The following is a 24,410-nucleotide window of genomic DNA, read 5'->3' as shown; positions in this document are numbered from 1 at the left end:
CTCTGATGCTTTGGTATGATGTTATGCGGGAGAGTTGAGCTATTGAGGGGAAATGGTTGATCTAACGCTGGTAGAGACAAGTCCGGAATGTAGTACCGGGGAGTGTGGCCGCTTGCTATGATTAGTCAATCACAGATTATATCGATAATGATTCGACAACTTATGACCGACTGAAGTCGACTAATGACTGTAATGCCAGACTACTACTACAGGCACATTAGCCGATTTCTCAGGCGCATACTTAGTAACCAACCAACCGTATCAAGCAGAAGCAACGGTAGGCACACACCAAGCATCCCCAACGCCAAGCTATCAACCATAGCTTATCTTCTTGAGCTGTCCCACCGGCCTACATACAATTTACTTGGCATATATGCACCTCTTCGTCATCGACAACGTCGCATTCAAACCCAAAAGTCTAGATACATGCTCTCCTGGATTCTTCTCTATCATCTTTCGATCCTGAAACAGACAGGCAAGCCCGTCTAAACACACTCCGACTTGATGCTGACCAGGGTCACATCCGCCTCGAAGCACTGCTTCTCGGTGTCGACGCTGACGGTCTCGAACAGGGTGGACTCGTCGCAGCCCGAGGCCGTGTAGGTGTGCAGCACGGCCGAGGTGCCGTCGGCGCAGCTGCCGGACTCGACGTACGCGGTGAACGACTTGATGGGGAAGTTCTCGACGTTCAGGCACGAGCCCGCGTAGGCGTTGCCCGCGTCGATGCTGGGGGTGGTGCAGTTCTCGTAGAAGTAACCCGCGTAGCCCACGGTGGGGTTGGCAGTGACGGCCACGGCGAGGGTGGTGGCGACGAGGGCGAGGGTCTGGGGGTCGAGGGTCAGTAGGGCTGAGATTGAGGGGAGAAAGGGAGGCTTGGGATGTAGGGGTGGGGACGATGTGGAAGGGTGCTTGCGGACCTTGGTCATCATCTTGAAGTTGCTGAGGAGTTTGGATGGGGGATGGATGGTTTGAGCTGGAGTGGTTGATCTGTGATCTCTGGGTAGCTTTCGAGGTACTCTCGAGGGTCAACGGCCGCCTTTATATAGCTTTTTTTCTCTCGCCATGATGCTGCTACACGCGTCTCGTTTCCGTGAGCAAGGCATTGGGTGTTCCCTCTCGTTCTCAGCTGAGGTCGATGGAGCATCGTTCGTTATCTTCATGGCACTATTGAAGGAGACTTACGTATGCTCCGGGGCTCCGAATATCTCCATTCTGCAGGTGAGAAGTTGAGAGCCGGTTCGCTTCGGCGCGATCTACAGCCTGACTAGCCGGATGAAGATAAGTGGTGGGATATAGTCCCTCATCTATCTAGTCAGCTCAGCTTACGGTGGGTTGTCCAGGAGGTCGAAGTATAGCTCGTTCACGTTCGTGATGTTTCTGCGATGCTTCGCATTTGTGGCATGAGAAGAGGCTCGAAGCAACCTCTGAAGGGGAGGTATTCACGGTCTCTAGTCTGGAAGAAAGTGTCTTGCAAGGGAGATTAGATGCTTGTCGCGTTATGCATTGAGGCTCGTTGCTTGTCAGATAGAAATCTTGATGATTCTCCTGCAGGCTGCAACTGGTAGAACGGACCCACTTGGTCTTCTGTTCAATGCTTGCATTGGCAACCAGTCGATGGGGCCACCACTCCTCCTTTCATCGTGACGAAGGATCGCATTCACAAGTTAATCAAAACAATCATTATCTAATTCTTAGGAATCAGCAGACAGATTGCACGATGAGCAGATTTCAGTGACACCAGTTTCCCAAAACAGCCTCCTACTGCAGGTGGCTCGCGGAGTAGTGCGCCTGCCAAGCAGACGCGGAGGATCTTGGCGGAAGCCGGCCAGGCCACAGGCTGACAGGATCTTACCGAAGCAGCAGATGACAGGGCACTCGGCTCAGATAACCATGATCGCCCTGAGATCCTCTGGCTCTAAGGTAAGATTTATTTAACGGATTGAAGAAAAAAAAAGAGCAATGATCTGAAAAGTGTATTTTGGGATGGGGTTGGGGATTCGGGCATTGACGGATGTGACAGTGACAGTGACAGCGACAGAATTGATAAACTGGCAGAGAGGCTAGACCCTTCCCGTCCCTGTCGGCAAAAGTCACGAGAATGAGACTTTATTCAGCTTTAACTTCCTCACCCACAGTCCACTTCTTCCTCGTATTCCTGCTGCACAATCCCCACTCTTAGCTTGTTCCCCCGTTGCTCGGCTAAACTTACCTGCCCAGTCGCCCCGCTCCTTTACTTCTCTTGTGTTGATATGTTCCGCTTACAGATGCATTGGTATATCTGTCTTAGTAGGTACTTCTCTATCTTAGCTGTACTGAGCATGGTTGCTGTTCTGCAGTGAGATACGGAACGCTGGCGCTCTTCTCGGAGTTTTTCTTTTCTCGTTCTCGGACTTCAAACCATAGACTATCTTGGTCATTACTTGTTGTCCTCGTACAACCCGTTTCTTTGTTGTGGTTCCATTGCGCGCATCCATGTCTTGATGTCACGGATCACAAGATGACGGCTCGATGACTAACATGTCTTTCTGGCTGGCTAGTTATAACCAGACAACCGTTGTCTCTACTCCCTGCCACCTGGTGCATCACATCCACTAAACTCGACTGACACAATGTGAAACATCGATCAAAATGGCCCAGTATCTCAACAGGCAGATCATCGCCATTTCCGCAGATACCCCATACTATGACCTCGGATCCTTCCATCGAGCAGTCACCACTGCTAGCAGGGATGCTCAGGTCTGGTTCGACCGTGGCCTGACCTGGTGCTATGCTTTCAACCACGAGCAGGCCGCCGAATGCTTCAACCAAGCGATCGCGCACGACCCAACATGTGCCATGGCATACTGGGGACTAGCGTTTGCGCTCGGGCCAAACTATAATATGTCATGGGAGGCTTTCCCTCCCCAGGCACTGGAGATGGTTGTGGGCCGCACACACTCTGCGCTCACCCAGGCCTTGGAGAACAGTGAAGCTGCAGCGCCCGTCGAGCAAGGTCTCATTCGAGCGCTTCAGGCTCGCTTTCCTCAGAAGCATGCGCCGAAGGACCCACAGGAGCTCCAGTCATGGAGCAGAGCATATGCGGAGGCAATGCGGGTCGTCTATGAGAGGTTTCCAGGTGACTTGGATGTCACTGCACTATATGCTGACAGCCTCATCAACTTAACACCGTGGCGGCTCTGGGATTTGCACACCGGACATCCGACCGCAGGATCATGTACACTTGAGGCTAAAGATGTCCTCCACCGTGCGTTGGATGAAGACGGCGGCTATGCCCACCCAGGTTTATTGCATGTGTACATCCATCTCATGGAGATGTCCAGCCAGCCAGAGGCGGTGTTGCAAATCGCTGATCATCTCCGTGGGTTGGTCCCCGACTCGGGCCATCTTCATCATATGCCGACTCACATCGATATCCTCTGCGGAGACTATCAGCGAGCTATCCTCTCCAACTCTGATGCAGTGCGGGCTGATGAGAAACATCTTGCCCTGTCTCGGCCTCAGGGTATCTATACGATGTACAGATCCCACAATTACCATTTCCTGATCTACGCCGCTATGCTCGCAGGGCAGTTCAAGGTCGCACTAGACACTGCCATCAAGCTGGAAAAATCACTTTCCGAGGAAATACTACGCACGCCGCATCCCCCGATGGCCATGTTCTTGGAGTCGTTTGTGCCGATGCGCGTGCATGTCTTGATTCGTTTTGGGCGCTGGGGAGACATCATCGCGATCAAACTCCCACAGGACCAGGAATTATACTGCGTGACTACCGCTGTGATACACTACGGGAAAGCTGTCGCCTTGGCTGCACTGGGAGAGATCGACGAGGCAAGCAAGGAGCAGGAACTGTTCCAGAAAGCCTTCCAACGAGTTCCACCAACGCGCACCCTGCACAACAATACTTGTCTTGACATTCTAGCTATCGCACAGGCCATGCTCGACGGGGAGCTTGAGTACCGCCGTGGCAATACCACCAAGGCATTCCAGCATTTGAGCCATGCCACAAGTCTCTATGATAAGCTTCCATATGACGAACCATGGGGGTGGATGCAGCCCATCCGCCATGTTCATGGCGCTTTGTTGTTGGAGCAAGGACTTGTGGAAGAGGCGGCGGACATCTATGCTGCGGACCTGGGGGTGGATGACTCTTTACCGCGAGCCAAACAGCATCCGAATAACGTGTGGTCGTTACATGGGTACCATGAGTGTCTTGTCAGACTGGGTCGTGATTCTGAGGCGCGCATTCTTGGGTTGCAGCTTAGGATGGCATTGGCTCGGGCGGATGTTCCCATCAAATCATCTTGTTTCTGTCGGCTCAGTACCGGAAGAGCTTAGGCGAGCCATTGGAGGAACTATTTGACTTATGGCGTTCTGGACTGTGGAGCTGCGTGGTATTGTGCTATTACTAGTCTCTTGACTGAGACGAACCACTATAGCATGCGACTATAACCTTCTCCGCTGGTGATCGGGATTATATTACAGATTGAGGCGATGATTCGATATCGGAGCAGCTCTATGTTTCTTCGTGGACCTTATTTGATTTGGGCTATGTTTTGCTGGTACTCGTACGAGTCAGGTCAAGACCCTCAGAAAACATACAAAAACAGGCATGAAATAGCATTTGAGTCGTCGTCCCGAGAAAATCGAACCCAATGGTAACTTACCAGAACAGTGTTCAGAAACGCCGATGTGAACAATTGTCACCTGACCCGTAGTATCCCAGCATCTTCTTCATGTACTAGGTATAGTAGTCACCTCAACCGAGACAGCGGCATTAAGACACTTCATCCTGTCTCTGATCCAGACCATCGCAACTACAACCAAAAGAGCCTTATTGTCTTGTCATTGCAAAGGCTCGAAGACCCTACTAACAACATCACCGTGGCTCGGACAGCAATCCAGAATTGTGGAAAGGATGATCTCTTTGTACTCTTTGGCTTTTATCAGCACCTCATTGTTTCCCTCGTCGGGGGGCGCATTGTCACTTTGCTCTATTATTATCTCTCATTATCTTTGTCTCACGATGGGGTGGAAAGAAAATAATTCCTTTGTAATTGCATGGTTTTCGTCGAGAGAGGTATTTAACCACAGTCCAGCCCATAGGTCTCCGAGTATGCGGATCGAGTATACCAAGCCGCTTCTTTACACATCTACAGACGTCAGACACGAAATCACTAACTTGACGCGCAAACATGGGCATCGACAAGCTCCCAGTTGAGCTTATCGAGGCCATCGCAGACCTGGTCGACTACGAAAGCGAGATCAATGCACTCGCCCGCACGAACAAGGATCTGCGCGAGGTCTTGAACCGACGGCTCTACAAGCACAATGTGCGCCATGGGGACAGCACGGCGCTAGCGTGGGGAATCGCGCACCACTCCATTGGAACTGTCAAGCTGATTCTCGAAGCAGGCGCCTCCCCCCACGAATGCGATCGGCGCATGGACTGGCGACCAATGGCACTGGCGGTCTACGAGGGACAGCTGGATATTGTGCGACTCCTGTGCGAGCACGGGGTCGATCTGCGTCAGGTCCGCGACTGGGTGAATCCCCGTCACCATGACTACTCGTCCTCCCCCGCGCAGACCATGAGCCTCCTGGCGATCGCGGCGAAACGCGGCCACAAGCCGCTGGTTCGCATGCTCATGGACTACCTGCCGCGGGAGGGCGATGTCGATTTCCCGGCCGACGGGCTGCGACGGACGCCGCTGATCGGCGCCGCCGAGATGGGCCATCTCTCCGTGGTCCGCTGCCTGGTCGATGCGGGCGCGGACCTCGAGGCTCGCGACAACGATGACCAAACCCCCCTGGTTCATGCGGCGAAAAACGGCCGGCATGAGGTGCTGGAGTTCCTCCTGAGTCGGGGGGCGGATCCCAACGTCAGATCTTTCAATGGAGCCACGCCGCCCATCTCCGAAGCTGCCCACCATGGTCATTTCGAGTGCGTGCGGTGTCTCGTCAATGCGGACGGCGTGATGGACAGCCTGCCGAGTCTGGAGGAGACGAGTCACCCTCTTGTGTGCGCCACTAGAAGCAGGCACCCGGCTATAGTTGATCTCCTTCTGGCGCAGCCTCAGAGCTACGCGCAGCTCGGCACAAATCTACGTGCGATGCTGTGTGTTGCCGCTGCGCGGGGTGACCTCCCTGCTGTCCAGGGGTTTCTGGAAAACCCTGGTTGCCATGCGAACTCTGTGATCCAGTTCGTGCAGGGTTCACTCAATGGTTCCCTCACGGCTCTATGTTTGGCGGCCGACCGAGGCCACACAGCGGTCGTGCAAATGCTGCTTGAGCGTGGCGCTCTGCCATCTAGAGAGGCGATCCTATGGCAGGAGATGTCGGTCGTTCATGACCCTGAGATGATCATTCGGGGGCCACACGTAAATCAGGTGGTTAGACAGAAAGCACTTCTCCAAGCGATTTATGGGGGCTTCCAGCCCATCGTTGAACTGTTACTTGAGGCAGGAGCCGATCCGAACGACGAAGACGTCTTCCATGGAACTGGCAACCCTGCTCTTATAGCGGCCATGCCGTTCCAGGGGATTTTTCAATGCCTGCTGGACGCTGGGGCTAGCCCTGGCCGGATGGATGTGGAAGAGACGACGGTCGTAGCCGCGGTTTTGGGCTCAGGGCGGACTGCACTGGTGCAGATGCTGCTGGACCGTGAATTTGACTTGCCGCTGCTCATGGGCCGTCGTACCAGCTTCATTCACCAAGCCATCGAAGGCGGTCGAGCGGTCTTTGAGCTTCTCCTGCAACAGCAACTATGGGACGACCTGTTACTCCCGGAGAATCTCACCAGCATGGCCTGTGAGGAAGCTCTCAGCGTGGCGGCGACCACCGGCCGAGTGGAGATGGTCCAGTTCCTGATCGACCAGGGGTTTCACGCTCGTCTCCCCCGACCCCGACAGGTTGACATCTTTTGGGTGGCGGCGAGATCCATGGACAGGCCTGACGCAGACACAAGCGCCATCGTCGATCTTCTCCTCCGATACGGCGAAGATATCAATCAAGAGGTTGGGGGATTCACGGCCCTGGATAGAATGGCGCTCCTGCGTGATCTGCGCGGCGTGCGTCTACTGCTCCGTTACGGAGCCAACCCCTTGCCACACAGTGGCACCCGGCGGTCGCCGTTGCTTAATGCTAGTATGACGCAAAGCAAGGAGGTGATCGAGGCGCTTTTGCAGGCGATCGACGCAAATGGCACGCCTTCGGAAGTGGTCCGGCCTTACCTTGAAGCGGCGGTGGAAGCGGCGCGAGGCATGGGGCACTTGCAGTGCGAGAAAACCTTGCGGCAGTGGTATTACAGGAGGCTATATCCAGATAAGTCTTAGATCATGGTGGTTAGAGTCATGATAGATTCAAATAAGAATTAGATTATAGATATGCAAAAGCTTTTTGACATGTATATGGAAATCTGAAGTAGGAGGAGAAGTATAGACCGTACCTAGCTTTTACCGCCTCCTCATCTCAAGATCAATCATTCTAGCTTTATAGAGGCATAAGTCGCTGTGGATGTGGATATAGTAGTGAGCGGAAAACCGCACCACGTGACACACCCGCCCGGACCTCTCACGTGCATCCACCAAACAATCCCCAGCTCCTCCCGACCAGCTTCGCGGCCGCCAAGCTCACCTGCAAGCTTCAAACACCACCACAAAGCGACCACCAAAACACACTCTCACTCAATTCCACCCACCATACACCTACGCACCCACTCCCACACAACACTTCAAACTCAATGTCTCAATAACCACCACAACCAACCACCTACCCAAAAAAGACACCTCCCGAACACCTCCGCGAAAGGCCTCCAAAATGAACACCCAAGTCCACACCACCCTCACCACCCTCGACTCCGCCCTGCACACCCTCCTCACCACCCTGACCACCTCCCCGACCGCCTCCGGCGCCCCCGCCGCCGCCCTCGCCCTCCTCGCCGCCGACGACGCCCTCACCTCCACCATCGACGAGCTGCGCGCGCACCAGCGCAACTACGCGCGGCTGCTGGGCCTGCGCGCCGAGGCGCAGGCCCTCGAGGAGAAAGTCCGGGGCATCGTGCGCGAGGTCGTGGAGTTCGAGGGGGTGGTACGTGGGGTTTGTGGGGACTCGGATTCAGACTCGGACGAGGATGAGGAGGATGATGATACTGTGTCTGAATGGGATGGGGACGGGGATGGGGATGGGGATACAGAGATGCAGGGTACGGATTCTGCGTTCACTGGGATGACGGGGTCCGGGGCGAAGCGGAAGCTGCGCGGCGTCAAGGAGGTGGATTACAAGCTTCTTTTGGACTTTGCGCGCCGCATTAGCAAGTATAATCATCAGGCGGCGGCGGATGCGGCGGCTGGGGCTGAGGAGCGGGTTGCGGCGGGTCAGGCTAGGAGGGGGTCGGTTAAGGATGCGGAGATGGGGGGGATCGGGGCCGGGGCGGGGGCTGGGGGCGCGAATGGGGATGCTGCTGCTGCTGCTGCTGAACCGGTGGCTGAGGTCACGAAAGGGGCGACCTCGTGGTTGGATGAGAGTGCCCAGTTGGCGAGGCAGGTGTATATGCTGCCGTATCCGATGGAGGATCGCATCCGCATGGGGCTGATGGGCCAGATTCAGTTGGCGGCGGCGGAGGGTCGGCCGGGTTTTCAGGTCGAGGCGGAGGTGGAGCGATTGATTCGCGAGGCGGAGGGGCTGGGCGTTGCCGCGCCGGTGGCTGCGGCGCCGGGGCCGGAGGTCGCGGAGCAGGTTAGGCATGCGGATGAGGCGGCCAGGGCGGCGGCGTTGGCGGGCTCGTCTGCTGCTTCGGGGACTGCTGTTGGTGGTGGTGGTGGGAGTGGGGCTGGGAGTGCTAGGCCGGCTGCGGCGCCGCTGCCGGCCAAGCCGAAGGCTACGTTGGATTTGGATCTGTATGATCCCGATGATGATGATGAGTGAGGTCTTGTGTACGGTACGGGGGGTTCTTGATTGATAGTGGCAGCTGGTCTGTCTTGATGATTTACGCGAAATGTATCTAATGTTGGGCGAGGGATATTTGGTTTCATGCAATTTCTTGTGCGAAGCCTTTCGCCATTTGCGTCCTGTGTTTTCCCGAGAGTAGACTATTTGGAAGAGACACTGCCGTGGGTGGTGATTTCTAGCATGAAAGGCTGCATGGGATCGATCTTCTTGATCCAATGATATTGACCATACTCGTCGGCTGGCGAGCAGCTGCAACTATTGATGGCTCCACAGCGTCTGCAGCTTCCTCGTCTTCGAGTCCGTCTCCCACCCCAGATCCGCCTCAATGCCGCGCAGCAGGTTCACCAGTATCTGGCGTTCCTCCGGCGCTTCGAGGAACTGGCCCACCGCAAACAGCAGGGGTGTCATGTATACACGCGCACAACTCGATGGCCGAGCCAGCGCGATCCCGATGATCTCCCGGCACCGATAGTCGACCTCCTTGGTCAGCTCGCGATACCCCTGCACGCGGTCGAAGGCGGTGCTCGGAGCCGTGACCGCATCGGTCGGGCGGTTCAGAGACAATGCGAGGCGGCCGAAATGATACACTTGCATCGCATAGGCATACGATGGTAAGGAGTAGAAGATCTCAGGAAACGGGACAGGACTTGTCTCTGGCGGATGTGACAGATTGCGCGGCTTCTCAAGGCGCACACAAGGGCGGATCGACTCTGGGAGTCGTTCGACCCATGTCTGGTACTCGAACGAAAGCCCCAGCCATGTGGAAGTCGTGGGATACGGGGTGGAGCCCTCCGAGCCCTCACTAGATGGAGAGCGAACCAGTTGTTGCAGGGACGATTTCTTCGAGTCGGCTAGAAAGTTGACAACTTTGCAGGAGAGCCATGCCAGAGAATGAAAGGAGAGGTCTTCTTGGAGAAGAAAAGTGTCACTGCTAATCCCGATGCTCCCCTCATAATCAAGTGGTATACCGGCAGACCTCCAGAGTTTGAAATTGCTGGGATCCAAGTGTGTCTGCACGCGATTGAGAAACGAGCTCAAGTAGTCCTGACGGACAAAGTTCCAAAAAGCCGCAATAACGCCATGTGGGAAGCTTTTAGGGGCTGGTGTTATGCCTTCATAGAGGCTGACGATGGATTCGAAGAGCGGTCTGACACCGGAGAGATGTCTGTTTTGTGTATATCGTTAGTCCCCATTGAGATGGTAGATGTCCACACAGAACAAACTCACAAATGCCATTTCTCTGCCGGCTCATCCATCGATTTGTACAGATTGAGAATGGTCGAAACCGCGAGGGAGTTTTCTAATTTCTTCCCCAGAGCAGATTGAGTTTGTGAGTCGAAGGGGGCGTTCTTAGATTGAATACGCAGCCAGTCATTGATTGTCTCGAAAGGAGATTTCAGCACAGCAGAGCTTGAAACTGCTGTGTAGGACTCAGACAGAGCAGTGTTCAGTCGCTGGCCAGCCAGGTAGCCGTACATGGTGGCTTTATGCAGCCACTCTGAATCCGACACATCAGGGTACGTTTCCAGTATCGCAGGAGTTGTGAATAACCCAGTATTTTCGGTGATTTTCACTCCTTTCATTCTACCGAGGTGCTTCGCGGCCAGAGCAGTGATGGAGTATTGAAGAGCCACATCGTCTTTGGCTCGTAGCGGAACATGAGTCGCAAAGAACTTGCGAGGGTCAGAAAGATCTAACCTACATACGAATGAGCATAATGACAGCACGCGAGAAGGGGACACAAACCATGGCGCCAAGGTCTCGACATAGTATCGTACTAAGAATGATTCTTCATATCCAGAACCACTTATGAGATCGGAATACATGTCTTGAATGCTTTCAGTTTCGTCTGCCTGAGATGGACTGTGCGAAGTATGCTCCGCATGTGACGAAGCTTGGCTTGGTCGAGGCGCCATCGCAACATTAGGGTAAGATGAGTTATCGAATGCGTGGTTCGAAGTACTTGAGCTTCGAACATCGTTCCATCCAGGACCAATGACGGGATCCGAACCTACCATGCGGGTCGGGTCAATCTCTCGACCAGCCCAGTCCGGAGTTCGAATAGCGTGACGTGCTTGCATGCTTGCGCCTGGGGAGCTTGCTTGAGACGATGCCCCTGCTGGGGAGTGCGACACAAGCTGACTTACAACAAGCGTTGAACCTGATGCAGGCGCTATTGCTGCCCCAGATGGGAACTGACTTGGGCTTGGCATTGTCTGCTTGGCAGCGTCATGATTTAAGCTCGAAGGGTCACCCGGAAGAGTCTAGTCACTTGTAAGTATATGACTCTCATATACAACGCGACGAAGCTAAATCATAGGAGAAAATTGATAAGTACATACGCTCGTTGGGGCGCCGATTGGACTGTGGTGACGATTAGAAGCTTCCTCGCCATGATAAGGGGCGTACCGGCGCCTCACGGCAGCACCCTGATCAATGAACTTGCGCATTTGAACATATCCGGGACAATCTACACCAGCATTGATGCATCGTTGACACTTCGGACGCGCTTCATCACACTGAATGGTTTAGCAAGCACCTTGGTCGTGGCAAAATGGCTGGACCAACCTTCAGGTGTCTTTTCTTGCACCGCTCGCATGCTTTATTGGACGGAACTCCAGGCATTGTGTCTGTTGGGTTGCCCACAATTCATGAAGGTCGCGTCTTCTGTGGTAGAGTCGAAATGTCCCGCATCTCATCGCAAATCAGCAGACGACATGCTCATGGTTCTAGGTGTGGTTGTGGAGATTGTTGATAAGGATAAGGAAGTTGAAGCTCCTAGAAGCTTGGCAACCGGCTAAACCAGTATGGCGATCCTTTGGTTCAAAGGGGTATGTTTTCCCGCTCACGGAACAGCATTGTTCCGGCTATCGTTGTGCAGAATAGACAGGACTCATGCAATCTCAATTCTACCATATTTCTATAGCTGTTGCCATCCCTTAAGGAAATCTATGAGCTTGTAGTCACAGCTTTTTCTAGGATAAATCTCACCATATAAGGTTATATGTGGTATACGTGGTATCAAAAACCACGATCGTCAATCTTATCCCGTACAAGGAGCGCAACAGAGATGAGGTACACTACAATAGAGTATTAACATGAGTAAATCTCCTGGCTGTGCTTTAGGCAGTAGGGGAGCTTCTACAGTATGCACCTCCAGCAGCACACCTGAACTTTTACGATTCTCACACTTGTGATGTCCACAAGCTTTGTGGGTTCTAGATCACTTGTACTCAAATCTTCAAGATGGACTACCATACTTTCGAGGTTAGGTAGGCAGGACAAGACTGTCGGCAGCTGCATTGTGACACTTTCCCAGCTCATTCTTTCGGAACCGTGATCTGGGTCAATTAGATGCACCTGGCGGACATGTACCGCATATGGGCTGTAGCAGATCTCCTCCCATAGCCCCCGCGTCCACGTCAGTGTTCGAAAGAAGTGTTCGGAAGCAAAATAGCAGAAAGTCTTGTTGATCAGTCGTAATCGGGCCAGATTATGCATCGAGACTGAATCAATATGGGATAAATCGATACCAAAACAATCTATGACTTTACAGCTGGCAACAAATGCCACAATCTGCGAGCAATAGTCAGCTTGAGAACCCATCGCAATTCCAAAGGGGCCTTACAATGGCCATAATCTCAGCTGGGAGGCCCATGTTTGTAGACAGTTTCTTGGTTCCAGGGTGGTTGCATCGAGTGTAGAGGGGAAGAGTGATTGAGAAGAAACAAGGGAAGAGAAAGAGATGTTTGTATGTGTGCCATAGTGAGCATCTGTTGGACATCTGTGAATATCTGTCTGCGCCATGAAGTGAATGATGAGGACTTGAAAGTTGCTGTTATATCGCCCAAAAATGCCTAGCGGCCTTGTTTCCTAAATTGGCAGTCACTAAGAATGGCCGGGGCCGGGGCCGGGAGGTCACTCACACCTACTACGTACTCAAGTTCTCTCGTCATCCAAGGATGGGAAGAACGACAACAGCCTTGAGCTTCGTCAAAGACTGCCACCATCATTGTAAGATGGGCCCCCTCTCCTCCCAATCCGATGCAACCTCCGCCTACCATGTGTGCAGGGTTGGACTGTTATAGCGCGATACTTGCTAGCAAGTCAGCCGACGCATCGTCCCCGCACACAAACGACGCGGAGTATCACAAGAGCAGATCAAGTGTGCACCATGAGACTACTCAAAGAGCATTGATCAACACTTCCAAGGATATCGTCATGGTATGCACTTTGTACCTCCGAGTCCTCGCTTGGAAACTATAGCGACTGCGGCTAATTGCAAACCTGCTTAATCAGGCGCTGCATATCACACGAGAATGACATCTGCTTCACATGCGCTCTGCACCTTCGAGAAGACACCTATCGGCCTCGAAGAATCCGAAAGCATCTCTATATGTTATCGCCCACTACGAAATTATTAAAATCCAGATAGACTCGTGTTTTAAATAAGCTTATTAGGGGAAAAGCTCGGTATGGGGTACGAGGTCCAGCATCGGCGAGAGCCAATTCTTATACCACGGACCGGAACCACCAAGTATGAAAAGCATCGGGCTCCTCTTTTTTTCTAAATAAACAAGAAGCCAGGTTCTCGGCAGAACAGTGTTCTTCATCCCAATCGCTTGCCGCTCTGAAGGGACCGAGGCCCGACCAAGGAGTCATGAGGACACCAAGGACCTGTCTTGAAGCTAACAAGGGATAAGCGACTCACTAAAAACATCCCTCAACCGAGGACAAGGAAGTATTGGGCGATTCTAATCCTCCGCCCTTCGGCAATCGGAGCGCGATCATCCCTTGCAGAAACTGCGAGCAGATCATCGAGGTTGTGTTACATGCAGTAGCTTGATCAGGGTTACATGACTGGCAGCTCTATACCCATTCGTGCAGCCAGTTTGTGATGTGACCAGGATAATTGGCAAGTTTGATGCAATATGGCTCAATGAACAGATCGCAGCCAAATGTGACTCCAGATGAGCTTTGATTCGATCACATTGGTGGCTTTCATTGTTTTAAGAAGACTGGTTGCCCCCCGCATCTGTGCCATGGTCCCTTTGTTGCTGTGGAATGTTTATAAACACTATATTTTCAACCATCCTCACAACCGCCAACTCACTGGACTCCAGCTTGGATGATACTGTCTGAAAAATGGACCCAGTTTCTCTTTCAGGGCTTCTTGGAGTGCTTGGATTGACAGTTTTCGCTTCTGCTTCTTTGACCCGACGAGTACTCAATGATCATAGCGTGTCCTATGATGTACTCGACTACATCGACCCGCTGATTGGAACTTCCAATGGAGGTAACTACTTGGCTTGGCCATAAAATGGCATTCAAAATTGACAAGACTGTTAGGTCATTCTTTCGCGGGTGCAACTTTGCCCTTTGGTACGTCCCAACCTGATCAGCCCACATCCGACTATTCTTGACAGTTAACTTCTGTACAGGCATGGCCAAAGCAGTAGCCGATACTCTTGGTGAAAATCAGGCCGGATTTGCATATGACACGCAAAATGTCTCGGGGTTCTCTCATATGCACGACTCTGGGACTGGTGGTGTAAGCTCGACCTCCCTAGCCGGTGGCTGAGCTCCTCATTAACCATTGGTAGTCTCCATCCCTGGGCAACTTTCCTATTTTCGTGCATTCGAGCTGTCCCAGCGATGACCTAGATCAATGCGCCTGGCAACAATCAGCGCGAGCCACAGCCTGGTCATCGCCCCAGGCTCGGCCAGGATATTTCTCGATCTCGTTAGATAATGGCATCTTGGCTGAGATGACCGTCACTAACCATTCTGCGCTATATCGTTTTACGTTTGAAAACGCTTCCAGCGAAACATACAGCCCTGTCGTCCTCGTCGACCTAATGGATCTTCCCCAGTCTCGCACAAACGGAACCGCATCGGTAGACCCATCGACAGGCAGACTAACAGGAAACGGCACCTTCAGTCCTAGCTTCGGCATCGGGACGTATGACCTACACTTTTGCGCGGACATCAAAGGAGCACAAGTCCGAGATACTGGCGTCTGGCAGAACAACCGGGCGGGTCTCAACCAGACATTTTTATCGCTAACCTTGGATGGCAGCAATTCTGCATCGACCCTAAGTGGAGGTACATTCGTCAGATTCAATGCCCCCACGGCGAATGACACAATTCTCGTCAGGGTGGGTGTTAGCTTCATCAGCGTGGATCAAGCCTGTGCCAATGCAGAGAACGAACAACCTAATTTTGACTTTTCTGGCACGGCGCGGGCAGCGGAGAGTGCATGGAGGGAGAAACTGAGCGCATTCAGTGTTGATGCAGAAGGCACATCGACCGACCTGCAGAAAGTATTCTGGAGCGGTATTTATCGCGCAATGATCAGCCCACAGGACTACACTGGAGAGAACCCACTCTGGCAGAGTGATGAGCCGTATTATGACAGCTACTATTGGTAAGTAACGCTGTGCCTCCGGTCAAGCTTCATCTAACATTTTTGCTTAGTATCTGGGACTCCTACCGCGGTGTGCATCAACTGCTGACACTGGCGGATCCTCTGTCGCAGTCATTGATGATCCGGAGCCTTATTGATATCTATCGTCATGAAGGCTATCTCCCCGACTGCCGCATGTCCCTCTGTAAGGGCTACACCCAAGGAGGTTCCAATGCAGATGTACTCTTGGCTGAGGCTCTCTTGAAGAACGTGAGTGATATAGATTGGGCGACGGCGTATGAAGCCGTGTTGAAAGATGCAGAAGTCGAGCCTTCGAACTGGAATGTTGAGGGACGAGGTGGCCTGACTAGCTGGAAGACACTCAGCTATATACCAACAGATGACTTCGATCCGTACGGTGTGGGACTGCACACACGAAGCATCTCCCGGACGGTTGAGTACGCCTACGATGATTATTGCATTGCTGAGATGGCCCGGATCCTGGGCCATGAGAGCGACAGCGAGAAGTATTCACAGCGCGCCAAGAACTGGCAGAACATGTTCAAAGACGATCAGAGCTCAGCCATCAGCGGAGTGGACACGGGTTTCACTGGCTTTCTTCAGCCACGCTACCCGAATGGGACATGGGGATACCAGGACCCTATTTTCTGTAGCCCGCTGTTAAGCTTTGACTCGTGCTACCTGAATGCTAATGGCCATGAAACGTATGAGGGCAGTGCTTGGCTTTACTCATTGTGAGTATGTCTGATGCTTTGAGCTCAGATGAGAGCTAACATCTGTCAGTTACGTTCCGCAAGACATGGCTTCTTTGATCAACCGACTCGGTGGGCGTGAGACGTTTGTCTCTCGACTTACGTACTTGCACAGTTCGGGCCTTCTCTACGTCGGTGACGAGCAAGCCTTCCTCACTGTTCATCAATTCCACTACGCTGGACGCCCTGGACTGTCCACAAAGCAGGCACATGCATATATTCCCTCGCAATTCAATACCTCAGTCTCTGGTATCCCGGGCAACGATGACGGAGGAGCCATGGGAGCGTTCGCAGCTCTAAGCATGATGGGACTATTTCCGGTTCACGGGCAGGATGTCTACCTCGTCAACCCACCGTTTTTCAAAGAGGTCAGCATCCTGAACAAGGTCACGGGCAAGACCGCCACAATCCGAAACATCAACTTTGATCCGACGTATCAGTCAATCTACATCCAGAATGCCACCCGAGATGGTCAACCATGGACAAGAAACTGGATTAGCCATGACTTTTTCACGGATGGTGGAGTCCTCGAACTTACGCTGGGAACTGCAGAGAGCGACTGGGGGACCCAAGATGAGGATCTGCCTCCGAGTATGAGTGGTTGATGGACTAGACTCGTCATCACCCAATGGAATGTTATCTAAGTCTAGCTGCAACAAGCTCCTTGAGGAACTGTCATCAGAATGATTGCTTGCTTTGCATGCTCCTATATTTGGGATCAAAATGTCTCCCAACGCAATAATTATCGACTTTCTTCCTCCTGTCATCTTGACAGAACACTTGCTCTAAGAAGGCTACGAAGCTCAGCTAGGAGAATGTACCAGCCTAGCCTCAGGTCAAGCCCTTATGCTACGGACTAAACTCTTTACGCAGTACTCGAGGTCTCTAAATAGTGAAAATGACCCGAGAGGTTTTGGGGCTCTATTGAAAGCGTCGGCTAAGAACAAAAGACTAGTAGGAAACTCACCTTTTGTATCATTTTCTTTGTGCAAGTCCAACCAAGCAGGGAACATGTATCAACTCAGGCCTATGCATCCGAAAGCCCTTTGACGGTATATAAATTGCAATGGCAAACCTGGTGATGAAATCATTCCAACGAATTGCACAAGGCTCACGTCTATAATCGACCCTAAAAGTGGCGTAAGTTTACGCCATGAAGATCATCAACCCGGTTCGAGACTCGGAGTCTCCCCGGACAGAACGCCTAACAACTTTCCATCCCTTCCTTAGACTTCCACCCGAGCTACAGCTTCGAATCTGGGAGATGTGTCTCGAGGACTTCGAGCTTCTTCGGTGGAAGGAATTTGGTATCATAAGCCTCTATCCGATGAACACGAAATTCTTCGACGGCGGCCCCGGCCGGCGGCCCCAAGTTGCCCAACGGCTCCACATCCCCGTCCCACCCCTCAAGCAAGTCTGCCATACATCCCGCCACGTTGCTGAGAAGTGGCTCAGTCGAGGACAGGCTCGGCGCGTAGCGCTCGGGGCGGGGGACCCTGACCCTGACGGCGACGAAGATTATGGGGATTTCTCGTCACGGTCGTTCTGGAAATTCTCCGTGGCTCGATGTACCCGGAAAGACCACGACGGGGGGCTTGTGCACTACATAACCAACTGCTGGCAGAGTCCTTGGAAGGAAGTCTTGCTGGGTTACTGCCACCAGGTCTACCTCTCGCTGGACGACTACCAGCAAGTGCGGGCGCAATGGGAGGGAGGCTACCTACCGAAGCTGCGGTGGCCTCGCCGTCGCCCCGGGGGGCGAAGGCCGTGGCGCAACTGGGAGCTGACCGTGCCGCTGGAGGTGCTGCAGCTTGATCTCGATGCGCTAGCTGTGCTATTTGGCGGTGTGGTATACGGTCTGCAGAAAGTGCTTGTCGTCGTTGACGGGCTGCCGCGGGGTCGCGCCGGCCAGCACATCAAGACTACGGACTGGGTGGTCATTGACGTGACAACGCCAGAGTATTGCGAGGGAAAGCGGCTACTGCGGGACCAGCAGTTGAGCGTCGTGTGGAATGACGGCAAGAGTGTCTTTGAGCAAGAGGTCTATGAGCTGATCGAGGCTGCGGCGCGCCGGGTTTCCTTTTGCACCCAGGGGGAGTTCACGATTATCCCTGCGGTGGCGGAGCATAGATTTTGGCTTAGGTAGTCATTCATCCCTCTTGTTTGTGGACTTCTGTGTTACCAATTTTCTTTGTCCATGCAAGCACCTTGTGGTCTGGTGGATAGATAGTGGATGTCCGTGAACTAGTTCAACCACGTCCACCCTCCCTACTACACCCTACATGCATAATCTAGGTAGATAATCCACCCAGTTTACTTGACTATAATCCACTCCAACCGCACCATACCGAGTCAATCTCAACACCAGCAGCAACCAGACATCCTCCAATAAGGGTACCATGCCCTAGAAGCCCAGCACTCCCAGCCCGAAGTCAAAACAAGCTCATCCATACCCCACCCCAGCCCCCCTCAACCGTAGGCACCAGCATATCCCCAACCTTAACGCCCTCCCTCAACCTTAAATCCCACCCCTGTCAAAGCATCCACCGTGAACTCTGCTATGCAGCCCACGTAACCAGCCGCAGGAACCCTCCTATCTCACGTAAAGCCCACACCTTGCTGTATTATCACCGCACGCGTGGCCCAGACGCAGGAACCGTCAACCCACCATACATAACAGTCCCCCTTACCTCAGTTCGTGTCTACCGCACAGCACCGATAGCCAAGCCACGGTAGATCAGATCATATCAGATCAGATTATCCAGGCAGCAGCAACATCACCCAGTAAGCTTAGTTGGGCCCGGGCTTAGGGGTATGGACTGGACTGTCCTTCGCGCGATACCGCTACTCTTTCTTTCGCCGGTTGTGGCTGCTTGTGAACGTGCGGGCCTTTTGAGGTTCACGAGTGGGTAGGGAGAATGCGGGATTTCGGGAATGTTATACATGGGTTATGCCTCGGTTGGTGGGTTCCTTGTAGAGGGTATGTGTGGGTGTAGGAGGGGGATGGGTGGTCTTTCAGTACCATTGGATACTTAGGGGTATGTTGAAGATGGAAGTACCGGACTGTATGTAGCTGAGGGTTATACTGGAATTCGGTCGAAATTTCCCCTCTCCGCCTCCAGCCTGATACCTTCCCTGGGTGATGTTGGACTCTATTGCTGTATCGTCAAGGCTGGGGTTGGGTCTAGCTCTGGTCTGATTGCTCGATCGGGGACATGTGCACTGTGAGATGGCAGTTTCTTCGAAACCAGGAGAGAATGTATAGCCCAGGGGACGAGATCCTGTCTCCCGCAGAGAGAGATGCTTCCCACACTATCATCTTGCTTCCCCCTAGCTCGTGATGAAGAGCTAGTATCATCTGGCCTCGATGTAATCCACCGGACACAAGTCCAATTCACCTGTACAGCTCGGAGGAAGTTATGCAAACGTATGGATGTATCGCTAGGCAGTGAGTCTAATACATTCCCAATCAATATCAGATTGTCCCTGCATGGCTATCGTCAATCGCCACAAGACACAGAATCAAGCACACCCCAATCAGTTCCTCCCAAAGTGTTACCCATCAAGCACTTATTAAAACATTAAGACATTAAATCATATCATCCCGTGCGGTCATTTTCACATCGTCAGTCATAAGCAAAATGAAAGGGAAAAAAACGAACGAACAAACGAACGAATACCTCGACCAGAGGCCAAAAGTCCCCTAGTTCAAGCCGATCAGATACCAGACTCATATGGCCCATGATCGCCGCGGTGCTGGAACCCGTAGGGGTTCGTCTCGGCCCACTCATTCCACGCATTACACGTCTCTTCCAGGACATCTCTGTCCAGGAACTCCTCAAACTCACTCTGGCGCTCGATGATCTGCTGTGCGAATCCCTCCGCCGCGTGAAAGCCGATGTGGCAGTGGATCAGCCAGGCACCGGGGTTATCAGCCTCAAACCCGATGACGACGTAGCCACCCTTGCCGTTTGCCGCGGGGAGGTTGAGCGTATCGCGGCGCGTGGGGTTTTCTGTCTGCAGCTTAACCGTGGAGGGGTCATAGGTACCAAGGCCTTGAGCTAGGATGTAGAAATCGTGGCCTGATGAACTTGGTTAGGACGAGATCGTGAGCAAAGACAAGGAGAGCTTACCGTGTAGATGAATGGGATGAACGGCAGGAATGGTCGTCTGAATGATCAGCACGGTCCATTGATCCGCAACGCTCGCCTGGATCACTCCCTGGCCTGGCTCCCAGCTGGACTTCTTCGGAGCATCAGAGGTTTGCAGTAGGGTTGGGTCACTCCAGGAGGTATTGAAGATTTCACCTCCCATCTTCCATAGGTAGATCGGTGGCTTGCCAATGCCCCCGATGCCAGTATCAGAGGTCACTGTGTTCGCCTCGCCGAGGTCTGCGTTCAAAGCAAGTTTCGGGACAAGGGTCGACGTCGGAAAATCCTGACAGTCGACGTCGCCCCCATAGGCCCATTTCGTCGACCGCGGATCCGAGCTCGGGTTGGACCCCCTGTAGCGCAAGATGCCTTTGATGTTGTCGGCCGCCGTGTTGTTGCTGCAGTACGATTGCGGCACCGCGCGAATCCAGTAGTTATCCGGTCTTTGGTTGGCAGTCACGATAATATCGTACCGCTGGCCCATTCCAATCGGGACGTGATTCGTCTTGAATGGCACCATTGGGACGAAGTCAGCCGCAATCACGGTGAGGTCATGATTGTCGATCGAAACCTTGAACTGCGTGTGCATGGCAGTATTGACCAGACGGATGCGATACCTCCGACCTGGCACAAAGGTAGTCTGGAATCGTTGACCGACAGTAGGGCCATGCTTGGGAACCCAGACATTCGTCCCATTCAACAGGCCCGTCACCATGGTAGGCAGCCGGCCACTATTGAGATCCTCTTGATAATAGCTATAATAGGTCTCATGAAGCCAGTCACTCAGAAAGAGAACACCCAGGTCTTGATCGTAGTCAGCCGTAGAAGGGCCATGGATCACGATGCCTCCGTATACGCCCTCCCAAGCCTGGAGAGAGAAATGCGAATGGTACCAGCTTGAACCGTACTGCTCGGCCTTCCAGACATATGTGTAGCTTGATCCGGGAGGTACAGGGCATTGAGTCAGAGCCGTTACCCCGTCCATTTGGTTGTTGTTCAGCTGTCGAATCCCATGGAAGTGAATTGCAGTGCCATTGTCATGCATGCGATTGGTGACATGCACCTTCACTGTGTCTCCCCAGTTGGCCTCGATGGTTGGACCTGGGAATTGTCCATTGACAAGAAGCACCCGCCGCTCGACCCCATCAGGTGCACGAGTGGTATTGATGATGTCGAAGAAATACTCCCGCACAGCGCCTGTATCCGGGGCAGTCTTGTAGTAATTTGTATTGATGTCAAATCCTTTCCAAGGCACCTGAGAGTTCTGTAACGACTGACTCTGATTTGCGGCCCTTGCCTCCAGCTGAGACGTCTGTTTGAATGGAAAGAGATCGTGCGCAATCGGACTGCTCAAGGCCAATGAGGCCAGGAGCCATAAGAGCAAAAGGAAATTCATTGAGTAACGAGGGGAAATGGAAACGAGGACCACAAAGGGATAAACCGATCACTGACTATCCTGACATGGGTCCCCGCCTTGGACCCACGGCTTTATACCAGCACCCAGGGTGAGCCGGTGACTGTAATGTTGAGCCTTGCCCTATTCAGGATTCCAATTCGGCTCATGTTGTCTGCTCTGTCTCCATAAATCAGCCTCCCGGTCTGTCTCGCCCCGGGGAAGACTGATTTGCAGGGCTCGGTGACTTCCATGCAGCACTGGCCTTGACAGGTCTTCCCGACCCATCGTTCATACTCGGATCTAAAGCAGCCCTAATGCAAGCAATCCCCCAGCTGTACGGATCTCCACCCAGTCATATGAGTATGAGACCTATGGAGGCATCCAATGACGGACACGACGAAGTTCTGAAATGACCGCTAGCGCAGCAGCAGATCGATTTGTTGGAGAGCAATTTTGCGAGGAGGAAATTCGAACCTCAATTTCTGATTTGCAACCAACTCATGCTCGTATCTAACATCGCAAGCCCTACTTGAAAAGGAATGAGCCTTGACCTCGTGGCATATCGGCTTCTGCATGATGGCCGGCCCAAGGCTGTGAATAAGCGACCATGGATCTCCATCCCAGGGAGAACATCGGTCTCTGGAACCTCGCCTATGAGAGAAACGAGCGTTCAGACCCCGGAAATGCATATTCAGCATTGAGCTCGAGCGGATTGGCCGGCGCACTTCTCGGATCACAGCCAGTTTTGCTTCCAAGAATGATATATGTCATGATTCATGTCTTGGACGATTCAGAAGCCGACTACCGTGGCGCACACTGTGCACCAGAATGCTCGCATTACTGCAAGCCTGAAAAGTAGAGTCATTTTCACCCGCACTATTTACCGTCCGCCAGCACATGGCATGCCTGACGCTGATATCGGGCGCGTTGGGAATGGTGCTGACCGCTAGTCGTCTTTTCCTGACACCGCTCAGACATATTCTCCATCCGCTCGACGTATCAGATATCAGGTTCTTCCGGAAAGAGCTTGAAGGCGGCTCATCACTCAGAGGTCCATTCTTGAAGGTGGAGCGACCCATGAGGCTCATTGCGTTAATTTTAGAACCCAGTGAAAATGAATTTCTGAAGCAGATAATCGGACAGGCGAGAAACCTTCCGTAAGAGGGGAACTTGTTTGGAAACGTAATGACGTGGGACCTTGCACCTTGCCAGATAGAAGATCCTTGGCCAATTGTGGGGAGACACCGCAGCATCGGGGCCAGGCGAGCGTAGTGGCCTTGGCGATTGGGGCGGGATTTCTGTCAACAGGTAGAGAAAGACGTCGGTCAACCCAGTGCATGTAGAGTCTCGCTTGAGGGTACCCAGGTGACCGCGTTGCATAGAAAGATAAGAAGAACGAACCCAGAGAAAGCAGAATGTAGCGAAAAGGGATGGGAAAAATTAAAAACAAAAAAAAGCAAAACTAAATCACCCGCATTCAGGGCCAAGCAAGTGAGGGATCCGCCTTGTCAGGCATTTCCCAGGCCAACATTGAAGAGTCATATTCTCAACGAAAGCCTCTGATGCAGTAGGCTTATCCCGGGCCCATCGTAGGGCACTAAGTCACTAAATCTTGGCCTTGTATAGATTGACAAATAAAGCGGCCCCGCAAGCCACGAATGCACTCTATACGAACCCGATTAGCGAAACCAGGCCAGCTAAACCCACTCGGGCCGTATGACGTGACTAGTAGAATGGCGGCTCAAGCCAAATTTCGAGCTCAAAGTTGGAGATAGGGACAATGGCCAAGCTCAAGCTCCTCAACCCATCGGAGAGCCCGAATGGGAGTCGAGGACCTGGCCGAAAGTTACGAGTTCATGCCCTGCAGGAATGCCAGGGGCAGTCAGTATGCGCTGGCATAACGCCGCCAGCTCTCCTCCCTCCTTCACGAGGGGCAAAATCCACCGAATATGAGCTGGACATGATTTCATAACTTATCCCCCGAAGAAGAGACATTAAGCGTCAGGGGCTCGAGAAGATACGGTCGCGCGCTCATGGCGCGCAGAATGCCTTGCGGTGGGTTCCAATTGGCGAATCTGGATTCCAGCTACTATGGCCTCGGATGAACCGGCCCAACGGCAATGGCCATGTCTGAGTAACGCTCTCTCGGTTCGGGGGGAAATGAATCATGTCGCACGCACAAAGGACCGACCCGCGCGGTGCACTCCGCCACGTGCCCGGCAGATTCTGAAGCCAACCAAGTGCGCGCTGCGCCTTCGTTAGACCGAGTCCTGGTGGTAGAGAGGCGTAATAACTGCGTAAGAACAAATATGGGGGAAACGTGACGAGAGCAAGACTATTCACGAAAACATCCGATATCCAGAGACTTAGTAGCATGAACTACGCTTCTTGCTGTGTGTGTTCAGCTGCCACGGTGGAGTCTTGGTCCTGCACTATTCCTGGTCCAGTACTGAGGCGACCTGCTGGAGCTGGGGATCTTGTGATCAGTCGTTCCTTATTGGAGATCGTTGGGAATATTCTGCCCATGATTACCACTGGGAACTAGTAGAGTGAGATCGCGTGTTCTAACAGCTAGTGTTGAGAAGATGCCGCTTAGAAATCGTGCTAACTTGTGCTATTGGGCATTAGGACCGCCTGCTAAGCACCACCAAGACGCGGCACACGTGGAGCCTTGGGTTGTTTAATTCTTTTTCTTCTGGGTGCGAAATGCCTTCCAGTGATTGTACATCGTATTCGGA

The 24,410-nt window shown here is 52.9% G+C and overlaps 8 protein-coding genes across 8 annotated transcripts; 4 read left to right on the top strand and 4 right to left on the bottom strand.

Moving 5' to 3' along the window:
• Window positions 1-485: 485 nt before the first annotated feature.
• On the bottom strand, window positions 486-929 carry BO66DRAFT_425281 (uncharacterized protein; the record flags this gene model as incomplete). Its single annotated transcript, XM_025650217.1, has 1 exon — window positions 486-929. The coding sequence occupies one exon, from the start codon at window positions 927-929 to the stop codon at window positions 486-488; it is 444 nt and encodes a 147-aa protein (XP_025508715.1).
• Window positions 930-2,199: 1,270 nt separating this feature from the next.
• Window positions 2,200-4,781, top strand: BO66DRAFT_387715 (TPR domain protein). Its single transcript, XM_025646367.1, has one exon. It carries the CDS (start codon window positions 2,629-2,631, stop codon window positions 4,333-4,335), a length of 1,707 nt encoding a protein of 568 aa, XP_025508714.1. The 5' UTR covers window positions 2,200-2,628; the 3' UTR covers window positions 4,336-4,781.
• Window positions 4,782-7,641: 2,860 nt separating this feature from the next.
• BO66DRAFT_467543 (uncharacterized protein) lies at window positions 7,642-9,063 on the top strand. The gene has a single exon (XM_025652577.1). It carries the CDS (start codon window positions 7,816-7,818, stop codon window positions 8,920-8,922), a length of 1,107 nt encoding a protein of 368 aa, XP_025508713.1. The 5' UTR covers window positions 7,642-7,815; the 3' UTR covers window positions 8,923-9,063.
• A 52-nt stretch (window positions 9,064-9,115) lies between these two features.
• On the bottom strand, window positions 9,116-11,679 carry BO66DRAFT_69102 (Zn(II)2Cys6 transcription factor). The gene is made up of 5 exons (XM_025653501.1): window positions 11,515-11,679; window positions 11,289-11,465; window positions 10,693-11,210; window positions 10,174-10,644; window positions 9,116-10,111 (listed from the first exon to the last, which is right to left on the bottom strand). The coding sequence occupies exons 1-5, from the start codon at window positions 11,569-11,571 to the stop codon at window positions 9,202-9,204; spliced, it is 2,133 nt and encodes a 710-aa protein (XP_025508712.1). The 5' UTR covers window positions 11,572-11,679; the 3' UTR covers window positions 9,116-9,201.
• Window positions 11,680-13,825: 2,146 nt separating this feature from the next.
• On the top strand, window positions 13,826-17,001 carry BO66DRAFT_69089 (glycoside hydrolase family 92 protein). Its single transcript, XM_025653500.1, has 6 exons — window positions 13,826-14,242; window positions 14,296-14,328; window positions 14,388-14,497; window positions 14,550-15,373; window positions 15,424-16,107; window positions 16,157-17,001. The coding sequence occupies exons 1-6, from the start codon at window positions 14,092-14,094 to the stop codon at window positions 16,728-16,730; spliced, it is 2,376 nt and encodes a 791-aa protein (XP_025508711.1). The 5' UTR covers window positions 13,826-14,091; the 3' UTR covers window positions 16,731-17,001.
• Window positions 17,002-17,278: 277 nt separating this feature from the next.
• BO66DRAFT_397480 (2EXR domain-containing protein) lies at window positions 17,279-18,271 on the top strand (the record flags this gene model as incomplete). The annotated part of the gene is made up of 1 exon (XM_025648598.1): window positions 17,279-18,271. The coding sequence occupies one exon, from the start codon at window positions 17,279-17,281 to the stop codon at window positions 18,269-18,271; it is 993 nt and encodes a 330-aa protein (XP_025508710.1).
• A 1,571-nt stretch (window positions 18,272-19,842) lies between these two features.
• BO66DRAFT_397479 (extracellular dihydrogeodin oxidase/laccase) lies at window positions 19,843-21,672 on the bottom strand (the record flags this gene model as incomplete). Its single annotated transcript, XM_025648597.1, has 2 exons — window positions 19,843-20,207; window positions 20,259-21,672. The coding sequence occupies 2 exons, from the start codon at window positions 21,670-21,672 to the stop codon at window positions 19,843-19,845; spliced, it is 1,779 nt and encodes a 592-aa protein (XP_025508709.1).
• Window positions 21,673-22,406: 734 nt separating this feature from the next.
• BO66DRAFT_69046 (uncharacterized protein) lies at window positions 22,407-23,355 on the bottom strand. Its single transcript, XM_025653499.1, has one exon. It carries the CDS (start codon window positions 22,923-22,925, stop codon window positions 22,440-22,442), a length of 486 nt encoding a protein of 161 aa, XP_025508708.1. The 5' UTR covers window positions 22,926-23,355; the 3' UTR covers window positions 22,407-22,439.
• Between the last annotated feature and the right edge of the window lie 1,055 nt (window positions 23,356-24,410).

The sequence above is a fragment of the Aspergillus aculeatinus genome (assembly GCF_003184765.1).
Source record: "Aspergillus aculeatinus CBS 121060 unplaced genomic scaffold BO66scaffold_2, whole genome shotgun sequence".
NCBI lineage: Eukaryota > Fungi > Ascomycota > Eurotiomycetes > Eurotiales > Aspergillaceae > Aspergillus > Aspergillus aculeatinus.
The sequence above is the reverse complement of the archived record's forward strand: the minus strand, read 5'-3'. Positions and strand labels throughout refer to the sequence as shown.

Excerpts from the sequence above, each read along its gene's own strand:
- BO66DRAFT_387715 (XM_025646367.1), top strand. The coding sequence starts at position 2,629 with ATGGCCCAGTATCTCAACAGGCAGATCATCGCCATTTCCGCAGATACC.
- BO66DRAFT_467543 (XM_025652577.1), top strand. The coding sequence starts at position 7,816 with ATGAACACCCAAGTCCACACCACCCTCACCACCCTCGACTCCGCCCTG.
- BO66DRAFT_69102 (XM_025653501.1), bottom strand. The coding sequence starts at position 11,571 with ATGCCTGGAGTTCCGTCCAATAAAGCATGCGAGCGGTGCAAGAAAAGA. Across the intron at positions 11,466-11,514 it reads GCAAGAAAAGACACCTGAAG|TGTGATGAAGCGCGTCCGAA; the intron begins GTTGGTCCAGCC and ends TAAACCATTCAG. Across the intron at positions 10,645-10,692 it reads GTCGAGACCTTGGCGCCATG|GTTAGATCTTTCTGACCCTC; the intron begins GTTTGTGTCCCC and ends ATTCGTATGTAG.
- BO66DRAFT_69089 (XM_025653500.1), top strand. The coding sequence starts at position 14,092 with ATGGACCCAGTTTCTCTTTCAGGGCTTCTTGGAGTGCTTGGATTGACA. Across the intron at positions 14,329-14,387 it reads GGGTGCAACTTTGCCCTTTG|GCATGGCCAAAGCAGTAGCC; the intron begins GTACGTCCCAAC and ends ACTTCTGTACAG. Across the intron at positions 16,108-16,156 it reads AGTGCTTGGCTTTACTCATT|TTACGTTCCGCAAGACATGG; the intron begins GTGAGTATGTCT and ends AACATCTGTCAG.
- BO66DRAFT_69046 (XM_025653499.1), bottom strand. The coding sequence starts at position 22,925 with ATGCTGCGGTGTCTCCCCACAATTGGCCAAGGATCTTCTATCTGGCAA.